Below are 15,362 nucleotides of genomic sequence, written 5' to 3' on the forward strand. Positions count from 1 at the left end.
CTATAGTGGTCAAAACGTCCGCTCGTCGATTCCCTACATGGGTAAAATGTGTGGTACCCATTTCTGGTGTCCCCCGTCGTGGTATTGCTGGAATATTGATAAAATCGGCGTAAAACCGTTAGTCCCTCACTAAATCTATTACGTATTTTGAAATATCGCTGCATTTCGCTATTAACGCTTAAAGAAACTTACAAACTTACAATGCGAAGTGTGTGTAATAAATAGGCCCCTATACGCTCCCTGTAGGACGCCACAACTTTAGTTAAATTGTTCGTCCAAGCTGTACAAACGTGGACAATGACTGGTCCCTGAAATCAATACGCCAGGACCCCCATACCTTGTAAACACTGCACCGTTCACATGCAGGTTGTGACTACCGCTGTGACAAGTGTATTGGAGCTGTTCTGTGTCTCATGCAGGTCAGTACAAGGTTATTAATGTTATTACACTGTCTGTCATCCCCGCTACACGTGCACCAACAATGACAGGTATTTACTGTATCAGTGTGTTTGTGTGAATGCGCACTGAACGGGAACGCCTACAAATATGGAAACCTGTTTTCGGCAAAATACCCGCTTGCCTCGCGTACCAACGCAGTTATAAATCGTTCAGTTCTACATATGTAGCGAAACAGTCCACAATTACATTTAAAAAAACCATTTAGTGCGATATATATAATTCCTCCGCATGTGTCGCCATGGTAACTATAGGTCTTCCTCAGGTCTTCCTCACGGATGCTCAGGGACCCACAAGGATCGAACATCTGCCCATCGATGAGTAAGGTTTTGCACTGCTGATGACAATTTCACAGTGATATAACGTACTGCGAGGCAAACAAAGGATGAGTGAATGAGAGAGTGAGTGAGTATGGTTTTACGCAGCTTTTGGCAATATTCCAGCAATATCACGGCGGGGAACACCAGAAATGGGCTTCACACATTGTACCCATGTCGGGAATCGAATTCGGGTCTTCGGCGTGACGAGCGAACGATTTAACCACCAGGCTACCCGACCGCCCCCACACAAAGAATGAGCCAAACACATTGTAACTAAATTAGGAATGGAATCGTGGTCCTCGATGGGATGAGCGAACACACGACCCACTGGGCTACTCTTTGTCAACCCTCGTTAAGAACAAGCACGTGTTGGTATTTACGCGAGCCCTGCATGATCGAGTATTTGAATGAAAGACAACATTGGTATCACTGTTCGGGATAATTTACAGTATACATATAACATATAACATATAACATACATGTATAATAAACATATGAACAGTAAAACTGAAATCCATGTTCTGATATCACAAGCACGGCGATGACTGGAGACATACATGAGGTGAGGTAGCCTCAGGTCAAAGTTCGGGAGTTTCCTTCGTGCAGCACATCCTGCTCGCGGTCGTCCGTCCACAGTCGGAATACGGGACTGACTGACGATCCACATGAAGTTGGACACTTCATACTTTTACACAACGACAACACGTGGACATAGGTGTTACAATTGCTCATTTAACGAGTGAGGATTACAAGGATGTATGATGGGATTAAGTTGGTTGGATGGTTGGTTGGTTGGTTGTTTTACGCTGCACTCAGCAATATACCAGCTATATGACGGCGGACTGTAAATAATCGAGTCTGGACCAGACAATCCAGTGATTGTTATCATGAGCAACATAAATGTGTGTTACATGCACTGAGACACAATGTAACATTCGAATATATGTTTATTAGTCATTCAATTCTAAATTTTATCAAATTAGAATGCTTATTTTTGGGGTCTTTAAAAGTTATGTCGACCTATATTTAGATCAGTTACCTCTACGCTTGCAACACTAATATAGATAAAACAATCTTTACGACCTTTCAACATCGGGGAGTCTTTGGTATGACACGAATGTGTTTTATCTCATCGACAAAAGATGAGATAGTTTAACATGTAAAAAGTTACTTGTATTACCTGTAAACTGTGTAAAACAACTTACACAAAGCGTAGACGAGCTTGGCGAAACGCCAGATATATGTCCCTTGCGTGATTCCATACTTGTATTTCCGAAACATGCTGAGTCATTGCAGTTACTAGTTGGTTGTATGTATGTGTTCCCTAAACCTGTGGCTATAAGCTGCGGAGTTTGTTTGACACAAGGGAAGTCCGTCATACACCTGGCTTGCTGGAAAACACATTTGACATTTTACATGACAGCTTCACACGGACAGACAGGTACTCTCATCTACGAGTGTCTGCATGGTTTTGGCTTGTTAAAATCTGTATTTAGCTATGTCGTTACGTACTTATTATTTGTAATGGTCTGAATGGTGTGTGTGTGTGTGTGTGTGTGTGCTCCGAAGCCTATTACTATTTTGTTGTGGCATTTCTCCGTTTAACACTTAATTGAAAATTGATAATCCAATCTCCCCAATCTCGGATGTGTACAGACAACAGCTCATACCTGTATGTCAAATGTATCTGATATGCTCCACTCTATGTAAAACCATACATGTTTCTGTACATTTTGCCATGTACCGTACATTTTCTGTACATTTTCTGTACATTTTGCCATGTGAGCGGTTTGATTGATCGAGAAAGATTATAGGCCGCATGTGACATAATGACTGTGGACGTCACCGCCTCGTCAGACATCAGTGAAGCATAACGAAGTGCCCTTATCCTTCCATGGAACTGGACTACTTTGTATTATTATGCTTCACAATGTAGAGGCTCGACTAACTGCAGTGTAGCTCAATGGACCGTTTTGTGTGTGTATGTAATATATCAACTGCGAAGCTATATATACTATTACTGTTGTTGTATAATGTATAACAATACATTAATCCTTAAAGGCGATTGGATGGCCAATTAATATGAACTGCCTTTAAAACACTTTCCTTACACGTACGAGTGAGTGAGTGAGTATGCTTTTACGCCGCTTTTAGCAATATTCCAGCAATATCACGGCGGGGGACACCAGAAATGGGCTTCACACATTGTACCCATGTCGGGAATCGAACCCGGGTCTTCGGCGTGACGAGCAAACGCTTTAACCACTAGGCTATCCGACCGCCCCTACACGTACGATGATATATTAATGCACATATATTTGATACACACAATCATAACTGCATAACATACTTTAAAATATTAAAAATAATATCTTGGAGCAATATTTCATTTTGAGAGGGGAAAAAGTGGTTTCCGAAAATTACCAGGGTCTCAAACTGAACATGTGCATCTGCTTCATCATTATACAGTTAACAGCGGCTGTGGGGCAAATAAAGTAATGTTTTTATTCCACTTCCAACATGTATGTATGCGAGTATTGAGGTAAACTTGTTTACCTTAAGAGCAACACTGTCGAGTATTTGTTCAAGGCAAGGTTCCCACTCTACAGTCTGGTCAGGTATATTTGCTGAATCATTCTCAATTAGCCATTAAACTGAAACAACCAGCACTCATCGCTTGTCCCATCAGGAGTAGACCCTGACACATGAACCGCCTCCGTGGTCTAGTGGTAGAGCGTCCGCCGGAGAGCGGAAGGTCCGGGGTTCGATCCACAGCCGCGTCATACCAAAAGACGATAAAAGATGGTACTTGTTTATACCCTGTCTGGCGCTCGGCATTAATGGGGCTAAAACAAGGACTGGTCGGCTCAGAGTCAGTATACTGTGTCTGAGTTGGATATTCACGTTAAACTGCGGCATGGTATCTCAGTGGGCTAGCACTATAAATCGACATCAGTCCGGACTAGTACAAGCAGCCACACACACACAAGTGCAATAATCTTGGACGCGACGTTAAAACCCAATTTCACCTCACCTCACCCTGGCACATGCCCGCTACCCTGAGTCCATCTAACGTTAATGGTATCCTGGGTTCTGGGAGAATGTTTAGCTCACCTGACATTAAGAATGTTTGTCCATCGTCCATCTTGCGTCGTGTGTCGTAAACGTCTTCTCGGAAACCATTGGACCAATGAAGCTCAAACTTACCGTATTTGTTCCCACCAATGATAACAGCCCACATTGATCAGGAGGTTCGGTCCGATTTTCAAAGGCAGGCATATTGAAACAGCTCTGTATGCCATTACTTGGACATTTGTGTTAAAAATGTCAATAAAATGTGGTACGTGGCCTTTTTAGTAGGGCGGCTCAACAAAACGTATGTTAAAATGCCGTTTGCCGTTTGTATCCGATATTTTTGTCTTTACACATTAACCGTACTGAAAGCTTAAACACCTTATGGCCCTTAATCAGCCATTTTCCTTCAAACTGTCATGTCATACTTGCAAAACTAGCTAGTAGCGGGGCTCTTCGGCTGCTCTCACTGAAAACATCATCTCCTCAGACACCACTTAACAAGTGAAGCTGACACTTCACGTACTTTACCTACTAATAATGACAACTGAATTAGTTCAAGAGGCTCGAATATGATTTTCAATATGGCCACTACGGCATTTCCTGTCAATGAGTCAACAGTGGGGGGTTTTTTGTGTGTTTTTTTTCAAAAATTAATTTAATTTGGTACATGTGTAGTTAGCTCAACATATGAACCGTTTGTGGCCAATATTTTATTTTGGACCCTGTTTGACTATGCTCTTGTATTCTCCCAAAATGGATAATTTTTCCTCGGAAATTGCCATATTGAGGGAGCTGAATTTTGGCATGTTTGCTTTTCCTTATGATGACATCGTGTTTTCATTTCAGATTGCTGTTTGTGTTAGCCCTCCTGCCTGTCTGATCATCTCCCTTCTCCCTGTGATCTTGACGCATAGTGACCATTTTCAGTCAGGTCAAGGTCACTCGTTCCAGTTCGCGCCCAACGTAACTTCCGGTATGTCAAGGAAGGTCATCCTTGGCGTCCTGAGCGTAGAGCAAGATGAGGGCTTGGGAGCGCGTGTACGGAGAAGCGTCGGAAGGAGCGAGGTGGGGGAACTTTCAATTTCTGTCACTGGAGGTCGTAAGGTTATAACCCTTTGGGAATTCGGGGTCAAAACAAGTCCACAGTACCCCGTGCTTGCCGTAAGAGACGGCTAAAAGAAGGACCGGTGTTGTCAGATTTGTTTGTTGTGTTATTGTAACGCTATGGCGTAGATCGTTGTTCATGCATTCATTGGCTTTCCGGGCCCACACTCGATTACTTACAGGCTCTCTTGACATGTCTGGAATACCGATGATTGGCGCTAAACAGCATTCCCTCACTCACTCACACAGTCGTCTCATTACGTTACAGGTTCATACGTTCTGTAGGTTTGTTTGTTTGTTGTTTAACGCCGCACTCAGCAATATCCCAGCTATATGACGGCGGTCTGTAAATAATCGAGACTTGACCAGATAATCCAGTGATTGACATCATGAACATCGATCCACGCAACTGGGATACGATGACATGCATCAACCAAGACAGCGAGCATGACCACCCGATCCCGTAAGTCGCCTCTTACGACAAGCATAGTCGCCATTACCGCAAGCATATGTTGTTGTTAACGACCTAATCTACCCCGGATCTTCACGGGTCTGATTCTATAGGGAATTCGTTGACATGTTTATGTCAAATGGACATGAGTCATTAATTTGTTCTTGAGTTTCCATCATGAAGATGTCACGATACTTATGACATAAAAACACCGCGAATGGTAATGGGTTATGGCGGACAAGGAGGTAAGCAGCGAACAGGAGATGTTTGGAGTTGTTGATAGTTTGACCTTTACATGTTCCTACAGTTGCGGAACCTTGACCCCTTCCTGATGCTGGACGAGTTCAAAGTTGGCGCCCCTGCCGGTTTTCCAGATCACCCCCACCGAGGCTTTGAGACGGTCAGTGTCATGAGTAGTTTAAACACTATCTACTTAAAGGGGGTCTGTGCTCCACAGTGTTATGCCCATATAAAGTCAAGGTCAACCTGTTTTAATCAGCACCATCTGTAAAACTGATGCATTGTATACCACAGATAGTAAGGTATTTACATCACGGGTGGCCCAGTCGCCTTAGGCGATATAGATCCTTGACGCAGTATCTTATGGTAGTAAGTTGAAATCTGGTTTTCGACCAGCTCCGTGGTTTGTCGGTGCTACGTTCTCTGTGCGTCATCATTGACGTCACCTAACACATGCATCGCTTCGGGCTTTTCTCCAACAATAGGATTCTACATGTTCAAAAGGGCTAAAGGTCGCGCAGTCACCCACCGAACTTCTAGATTGATATTTGAGTACAGAGCTACAGATAAGCAGCGCATTTGCGTAAAATTCCCCCCAAAAATATTCAAAATCCAATTACTTCAATTGACTTGCGTACAAAAACGCAAGCATTAAATTAAAAACTCAAATCTACACAAACAGCACGCGTAAATACCCAATGAACATTTTAGCATGCGTACAACGGAGCTAATTTCAGGAACACAATTACGAGCTAATTTATTAACCGAGTTAAGTCTTTGTTTAGAACTGTTATCATGGTTAAATACATCTAAAACATTATTTCATATTTATTGAAATTTATGAATGTTCACTCATTTGGGGAAAACCCAATAGAGTGATGAATAGATCAGTGAAAAATATGGGTTACCCAATAAAAATGTAATGACCCAATTAGAATAGAAACCTTCGAGTAAAAACTCAAGTGCTAAAAAAGTTATCTGGAGCTCTGGGGGTAGGTTTGTATGACTTTGATCAACTGCTCGGACTTGTAATACTTGTTCGAGCCCTTTCATGCTTGAACTAATGACTGAGCCACGATTTCTTTGTGGCTCCACAGGTGACATATATGTTGTCTGGCTCCTTCCGCCATGAAGATTTCTGTGGTCACAAGGGCACCATCAACGCTGGGGATCTGCAGGTGGGTGTCTCCAGGAGCACTAGGGGCAGTCGGTCAGCGCATCTCCATCCAATAGGTCATCGTGGCCAGCATTCGGAGGCATCCATTTTGGAACGAAATTCACTGGTTTTACTATTTCACCTGACTATAACATTATTCAAGACAATATGGCGGCAGTCGTCGTTCGTATTCTAAATATCGATCAACATCTAATTGTATGCCTTATTTCTGTCAACCATAAGGAGTTCTAATTCAAAATCGGCGTTAACTTTGAACGAACTATTTGCGGAAGGATCTGACGGTATGCGCTTTACAGTGAAGTTATGCAATATCACTACTCCCTTGTTTCCCATGGTAAATATGTATTGAGCGGAATAAGCCGAGTGTAGACGACAATATATAACTGTTGATACGTGAAAGTCAGTAAACAACAATGAGTAATGGGGCGGTGGGATTACCTAGCGGTTAAGGCGTTCGCACGTTACGCGGAAGGCCCGGGTTCGATTCCCCACATGGGTACAATGTGTGAAGCCCATTTCTGGTGTCCTCCGCGAGATATTGCTTGATATTGCTAAAAGTGGCGTGAAACCATACTCAACCACTGAAGTGTAAACGACTACGACCTCACAGAAATACTGTAAAAGTGGCGTTAAACCCAACACACTCACTCAAAAGAGTCTAAATGATTTAGAATATTATGTCAAGGCTCTGTTAAAATGATAATTCATGGATTATATTATTTCTTATTAAACCCGTGTATTGTGTTTACATGTTATTATTACTCTCCTGTTGAAGATACCACTGTTTAATAGCAATAAGCTGGTATTACACAGTGTTTAATACCAAAGCGCGTGCTTATGTACTGCGGGAACTAGTTTTATTAACAGAAGTTGGGGCGGTCGGGTTGCCTAGTATTTAAAGCGTTCGCTCCTCACGCCGAAGACCTGGGTTCGATTCCCGACATGGGTACAATGTGTGAAGCCCATTTCTGGTGTCCCCCGCCGTGATATTGCTTGAATATTGCTAAAAGTTGCTCACTCACTTACTCACTAACAGAAGTTGAAAACTCTCAACATACCTGGAATTATTCAAAGACATTGCGTGTGGAGATGATAGATCACTGAGAGGAGCTAATGTACACTCGATGACCCTGTTGCTAGGCTGTCACGTGGCATTGTTTCGCCGGTGTATCTTGCAACAAAATTTCACAAATTTCGCTCGTGGGATATCGGAAATATTCACTCGTTTCATAAATTGGTATCACACGGGAGCGAGTTTTGTATTCTATTTTTGTACCTATATTTTAGTTAACGAATTAGTTGATATTTTGTGATGTTTGTATTGCCCGGGTAGTGGATGACGGCGGGCCGGGGTGTTGTGCACTGTGAGATGCCACACGGTGAGCATGAAGGTCACGGGCTGCAGCTGTGGGTCAATCTTGCCGCCAAGGACAAAATGGTGGAACCTGCATACCAAGAACTCCTGGACAAGGACATCCCAAGGTCAACCAAAGATGGGGTCACGGTCAAGGTCATCGCCGGAGAATCTTACAACGGTATAAAGGTTGGTGTAAATCCATGTATATATTCCATTTAACACTCGAATTCGTAAACATAAATTAAATGATCACAGAATCTTGGTTGTGTTTGATGTACGTCGTCAGTGACACTTGCGGTTTATGTAAGCTGTAAGGGGATCTGACATACCATTTCTGGTTCTAAATTTTCCTTGGACGTGATTGAACAGCCAATCCAAGTTTATATTTAGTTCATCTTGTTTGCATTCTTTAGTTTGAGGGGCGGTCGGGTAGCCTGGTGGTTAAAGCGTTCGCTCGTCACGCCGAAGACCCGGGTTCAATTCCCGACATGGGTACAATGTGTGAAGCCCATTTATGGTGCCCCTCGCTGTGATACTGCTGGAATATTGTTAAAAGCGGCGTAAAACCATACTCACTCACTCACTCTTTAGTTCTTGTTATGAATGTCTTACCGTTTGCCAGATTTCAATAACTTAATATCCAATTTACACGTTTACGAAGAAGGCACCATGTGCAAATTATTGTAGCTAAGTGTTAGCTACGATTTGTGAGTGAATATGATTTCACACAGCAATCATTGATAAACTGTAAATAATCACGTTTGGGCCAGACAAACCAGTGACTAGAAGCATGACCAGCGGCCCGCGCCCCCGGGGTATCTAGTCACGTTATCAGCAAGTAAAAGAGTCTGACCGCCCGGTGACGACATAAGTCGACACTTACGGGGTACTTGGGTCATATTGGTATAGTCCAAACACTGGATATGCCCTGGATGCCGTTGTACAAAGCAATCTTAGCGCTAGGGTGATCGTAACTCTCATACCTTAACATAGACTGATATTGTTTAGTACAACGGCACCCTGACATTGTTTCCCTGTCACTTTATCTGCATTGGTTGGGGTGGCCCAGTCGTCTAAGGCGCCGCTGTGTGTCAGAGGCATATGATCTTGAGTTCGAATCCTGATTCGCCCTGAATATGTTTCTAGGTTAGCCAGGAATAATTCCCATGCTCGTGGGTTTAACCAAACGACCATGACTTGCATCACTTTCGGCTTTTCTCTCACATAAAGCTGAAACGCCGTGATATAAATGAAATATTAATCAAAGCATCGTAAAATCAAACTCACTCACTCACTCACTCTTGTAGTCACCAGTGTATACCCGCACCCCCACCCTCTACCTGGACTTCAAACTGGACCCCGGGGCTTCAGTGAGCCAACCCCTCCCCTCCGGGTGGACAGTCTTTGCGTATATCCTGTCTGGTCAGGCGATCTTTGGTGAGGCTTTGGGTATTTGTATCTATTTTCTATCCATTCAGAAAACGACTAGAGATTTATTGTCAGTATTATTTACATATTTTGAAATATATTCAGATGGCAGTGCGTATTGTGCTATTGTCATCGACATAGCATTACAGTCACTATTGGGGTATAATGTAATATGTGTAAAGATACACGTATCGTTATATATACCATGGTCATATATTATTCAGTAAATCTACCTTACAGGTGGGTCGGAGGGATTGCCTCATCACACCCTGGTTCTTGGCGCGGAAGGAGACAGAATTGATGTTGAAAACAAGGTGTGACTATTTACAACTGGTAAACCTGTCTCACTTAAAGAAAGAATATACACTATGTTTCACGTTAATTTAACTTGTAACCTATTGGAAAATAGTCAACTGGTGTAATGTATGTTTAAGATATTAAATTTTCCAAACCAGCACGTGGTTAACATCCTTGGCCATATTTTTACATCACTATGTAATATAAATATACTACTAAAAGAAAGGTTAAAGAGCATCCACAATTGGAAGATTGTTTCTTGCAATACCCACCAGCCATGACAGACTAACCATAGTCCTAAATAGGGTGGTTTTTTTATATCTTTTTTAGTAGTATATATGGAGGTAAATTGGTTTCAAGAAGGCAATTGATGGTAATACATTTGTTACATCTGGTTATTTCTGACATTTGCCAGGGCTCTGAAACTTGTCACTTTGTGCTGATCGGAGGCAGGCCTCTCAACGAGCCCATCGTGCAACACGGTACGTAGACCATCGTGCAACACTGTACGTAGACCATCGTGCAACATGATACGTGGACCATCGTGCAACACTGTACGTAGACCATCACATGTTACGTAGACCATCGTGCAACATGGTTTCGTAGACCACCGTGCAACACGGTACATAGACCATCGTGCAACACGGTGCGTAGCCCATCGTGCAATATTATTGATGTCATTGGCAACAATAACGATAATCTACGATACACATCCCTTATAAGAGAACCCGTGCTGCTCACCAACCAGACTGTACACCTTGTGTAGTGAGCGTTCCCACTGTGAAGTCTCATTATTTGGTTTAGGGATGATTTTTTGCTTTGGAGGCGACCACATTTCATATTGAGGCAATGACCTTCACCTTTCAGGGCCATTCGTGATGTCGTCCCAGTCTGAGATTCGGCAGGCTATCACTGACTACCAGACAAGCCAGAATGGCTTTGAGAAGTCCGCTTCCTGGAACTCAGATTATGTCAAGAACAGAACATAGCTTACTAACAACACATCATGTCTACCTGGTACATGTAACACTCATTCATCTTGTTCCATCACGCCATCACTGTCTACAGATATGTACCCTAGCCAAATTATAAATACAGAAACGTGAGTCCATTCCGCCGCGTGTAACCGGTTCATTAGGTATTCGTCACTTCCTGTATGTCAAACCGCGGTTAAATTCAACATGGCAGTACTATCATACTGTTCAATGAGATGCATTCCAGAATATCATATAGGAAACGATCATTCACAGTGATGTTCGTACAGTAATCTAATATTTCGGCAATATTCCGCGGGGCAGTATGCACTCGTAGTCAGGAGAACCGGAACTACAACTTGAACCGGTTTCGGTTTCGGGTTGGCGAATATGGACTCGTCCGCCGTTTAGGGTACCAGGTACGTTTCTGTATTCTAATTTTTGCTACGGTACATTTCTGTATACAGAAACGTACCTGGGGTACGTATCTGTAGTCCCCGTGCCGACAACGACCCCTTCGGCATCACTGAGCTGTTATCTTCCTATAACATTTCTGTTCAATTTAAGTGAGTGAGTGATTGATTTGGGCTGAATGCCGCTTCGAACATTTTCCAGTCATATTACGGCGAATCAGCTTATTGTGGTGGGAAGCTGCTCTTTGAGAACATTTCATGCATTTCTTTGATGACAATCCCAACCCTGGGGATTTCCAAGAAATCGGAGAAAATCGCCTGTTTATAGCATACAGATGATCACAAATAGGTGAACTAAATGTTTTAGTTTTAGCCCTTAGTTTATCTCTCAGTTCATGATATGAAGAGACACTGTTTCACAAGCGACAGTAAGATAACAGGAGTCAGTAGAGTTGCATGGTCTGTTACTCATGATTGGCTAATGACTAAGTAGATACTAAAATCGCGAATTATGTGCAAGGACATTTAGTGTGTATTTTCCCAGGGCCCACTTGCACAAAGCGATCTTAGCGTTAAGATGATCGTAACTCCCATACTTTAACTTAGGCTTACGATAGTCTTAGCGCTAAGATCGCTTTGTGCAAGTGGGCCCAGGTCCAGTAAACTGTGTTCAGAATGTGCCAACCTCTGTACCAGAAAACGCTCGATTTTGAAAATGAATCCGTGTTCGTCCCACAGTTCCCGGTGTATTTACAGGGCCGTTTGTCATGAACACCGAGGACCAGATCCAACAGGCCAAGGCAGACTACTTCCACGAGAGACATGGGTTTGAGGGAGCACGGAGCTGGAACTCGTTTGTTGCGGAAGAAGACCCAATTACTTACTGATGACAAGTACTAACTTGCTCGAGATGCGCTGTCCTTATCGCTAAATGTTAACCAGCAAATCTGACACTGTAAATAACATTGAACCATGACGTTTCTCAAAATCAGAACAATTCTCACAGTGTTCTTGGATACTTTTTGTCTTAAGGTTTTTGCACATTGCCTGATACTTAACTAAAAGGCTATGAGTGAGTGAGTGAGTGTGTATGTTTTTACGCCGCATTTAGCAATATTCCAGCAATATCACGGCGGGGGACACCAGAAATGGGCCTCATACATTGTACCAATGTCGGGAATCGAACCCGGGTCTTCGGCGTGACGAGCGAACACTATAACCAATAGGCTACCCGACCTCCTTAAAAGACTATGAAATATCGGATGTAAATATATATATGGAATAAAACTAAATTTGCAAATATATATAACGCTTCTAAAATGTTACTTTCAAAGAAACATTACATTTTTAACAAAACAAATTCTACATTGTTGTTTATTTGCAGAAATTATTATTGTAATTATTATGTAGAGCATGTGTGTACGTGTGTAACATAATCAGAACACTAGTGCGCGTGAAGTGATATTTGCACTAGTGCTAATACGATCATTTGAACAGTTACTGTGTTATTTCGAGGTGGTGAGGTGGGTTTAACGTCGCGCCCAAGATTATTGCACTTATATAGCGACGTGCATGCACGTATGTGTTTGGCTGCTTGTACTAGTCCGGACAGATGCCGATAGTGCTAGCTCACTGAGATACCATGCCGCAGTTTAACATGGATACCCCACTCAAACACAGTAAACTGACTCAACAATGTTTGTTCCACGATTGTAGGATTGTAGTACCAGCACCACGACCCCATGAAGCACTCGTGACACATGCTTGTATAAAAGAGAGAAGGAAGGCAGACAGTTTCGTTACTTCAATCAAAACTTCGGATTTCTCTGATTCGATCCAGACTGTGACATTGCCTTCATGCAAAGTCTTTAATATGGGAGTTTCAATAGTCAATGCTTTTCGAACGAGACAGCTGAACAATTTGTCGGACCAAAAAATATCAAATCTTGACGACAAAAATTTGATAATTTTATTTTGAAATGAATTGTTAACCAGGCTTTTTATACGTGATCGACATTACATTGCAGGTGAAAACACAACAGAACCATATCGGGTATCATCAAACTGATATTACAACTGTTAATTTTGATTTAATCTTTCCTTTATGTGTTTGGACCTTTGATCTGAATGTGAATATTTATGCTAATAAATTATTTTTGTTATATTTATTTTCTTACATGTTGTATCTTATCTTGCCACAGTTACTCTGTACGCACACATCCAATGATCCAAGTACAGTGCTTCCAGCTGCATTCGGGGATAGAATGGTCACAAGTACAGTATTTCTTGAAAAAAGGCGACTAAACTGGCTCGGTGACTTGAAACAGATATGTATCATCGTACCTCGACGATACCGACAACTGGTTTGTTTGGGACAGTCATCAAGTGTTTGACTTATGAGAAAAGTACTCCCCAAGAGATTCATGACCGAATGTCACAAGTGTATTGGGATATATAAGTGTCCTAGCTATTCAACTGTTAAACGTTGGGAAGCTATGTTTAAGGCTGGGAGAACAAGCCTTGATGATGACCCTAGGTCTGGACGTCCCTCAACTTCCATCAAGCAAGATTGAATCAAGGAGATAGAGAAAACTGCCTTTAGATGGATGTATCACCACTGCTGAACTTGAAGAAGACACAGATCTAATCCATGGATCCACTGAAACTATTTTTCATGAACATTTACAGATGAATAAGATATCTGCTCGTTGGATGCCAAAGTTTCTCAATTCTGATCTTAAGAAAAAAAGAACTGACATTGCCAGAGAAAATTTAGAGCATGTTGGGGAGGATTTCGTCAAATTCAAAAAGAGATTAGTATCGGGTGATGAAACATGGGTCTACCACTATGATCCCGAGTCGTAACGCCAATCCATGGAATGGCACCATTCCACTTCTCCGGCACCAAAGAAATTCCTGTCTTGAAGAAAGTTATGGCCACTGTATTCTGTGATCCTTGTGTGTGAGGTTGTACTAGTCCGGACTGATGCCGATTATATAGTGCTAGCTTACTGAGATACCATGCCGCAGTTGAACATGAATACCCCACTCAGACACAGTATACTGTCTCCGAATCGACCATTCCTTGTTTTAGCCCCTTAATGCTGATTTGCTTCATTCCCTTAGAGATTCTATCAAAGAAAAGCGTCGAGGAATGCTGACTGCAGGAGTTCTAATACTTCATGACAATGCTTCTTCTCACACCTCTCGTCTTGTAAAGGGTTCTGTGCGACACTGGGTGTCCTCACCCTCCATACACTCCAGACCTGGCACCAAGTAATTTCCACCTGTCTCCTAAACTGAAAGAACATAACTTCATGGAAAGCGCTATGACGACCTGAAAGCTGCCGGGTTTTTTCAGTGTGGCTACAGAAAACTTCTTCCTGACTGGAATTGAAATGCTTCATTATCGATAAGAGAAGTTTATTAAAAAAGCAGGGAGATTATGTTGAAAAATTAAATTAAAAACACTTTCACGATTCTTGGTTCTGTTTGTTAGACTTGCGTATAGCTGGAATATTCCTGTCGCAAAACAACAGATAACGTCCACAAACTAGCAGACAACTATAAAACCCTTCTAGAGAGTGAGTTTGGTTCAATGACAAACCTATATCAGGTCGAACCCACATTCGAACCCATGGTCATAGGCAAGCTCACAGCGATAGCCCGTTCGCGGATTTGTCTATACTATCGCTAAAACTATACTATCAAAACTCCCCAATGTGATAGGTGACCACAACCATGCTTGGAGGTGAACTCAACCAAATGACCTTTATGTTTTAACGAAGGTTGGCTGAACTACGAAGGTTGTACAGTACACCCACAACAGGCTGCATGCAAGTATTAACCACAATAGTTCCATGCGTAATGCTGCGTTTGAACGAAATACACAACCAGGCAGCATATTTCTGAAGGCACCAAAGTGACTAGGTAGTATGGATAAAATTGGCAACCGTGCTATCATCAAGTATCGCCAACTGAAAGGGCTAACACTAACAGCCGTCCATACTTCTTCCTTTGTCACTGATAAGGGGTTTGCAGCGGGGTGCGAAAGGGAAATGAAGAGCCTG

The 15,362-nt window shown here is 42.4% G+C and overlaps 1 protein-coding gene across 3 annotated transcripts; it reads left to right on the plus strand.

The window, feature by feature from the left end:
- The first annotated feature begins 330 nt into the window (after nt 1–330).
- Nucleotides 331–13,418, plus strand: LOC139449605 (pirin-like). Of its 3 annotated transcripts, XM_071231075.1 has the most exons (10): nt 331–419; nt 4,698–4,916; nt 5,714–5,806; nt 6,744–6,824; nt 8,157–8,366; nt 9,488–9,617; nt 9,849–9,922; nt 10,321–10,387; nt 10,773–10,922; nt 12,049–12,132. In XM_071231075.1, exons 1-9 carry the CDS (start codon nt 414–416, stop codon nt 10,892–10,894), a joined length of 1,002 nt encoding a protein of 333 aa, XP_071087176.1. In that variant the 5' UTR covers nt 331–413; the 3' UTR covers nt 10,895–10,922; nt 12,049–12,132. The 3 variants fall into 3 exon arrangements, with proteins under 3 accessions (XP_071087176.1, XP_071087175.1, XP_071087177.1); XM_071231074.1 differs by lacking the exon at nt 10,773–10,922 and having other exon boundaries at nt 12,049–13,418; XM_071231076.1 differs by lacking the exons at nt 331–419; nt 10,773–10,922 and adding an exon at nt 2,084–2,217 and having other exon boundaries at nt 12,049–13,418.
- Nucleotides 13,419–15,362: the final 1,944 nt, after the last annotated feature.

Source organism: Haliotis cracherodii, unplaced genomic scaffold (assembly GCF_022045235.1).
Source record: "Haliotis cracherodii isolate W230 unplaced genomic scaffold, xgHalCrac1.p SCAF_8, whole genome shotgun sequence".
Lineage (NCBI taxonomy): Eukaryota > Metazoa > Mollusca > Gastropoda > Lepetellida > Haliotidae > Haliotis > Haliotis cracherodii.

Excerpts from the sequence above, each read along its gene's own strand:
- LOC139449605 (XM_071231074.1), top strand. Across the intron at positions 8,367-9,487 it reads AATCTTACAACGGTATAAAG|TCACCAGTGTATACCCGCAC; the intron begins GTTGGTGTAAAT and ends TCACTCTTGTAG. Across the intron at positions 10,388-12,048 it reads CGAGCCCATCGTGCAACACG|GGCCGTTTGTCATGAACACC; the intron begins GTACGTAGACCA and ends GTGTATTTACAG.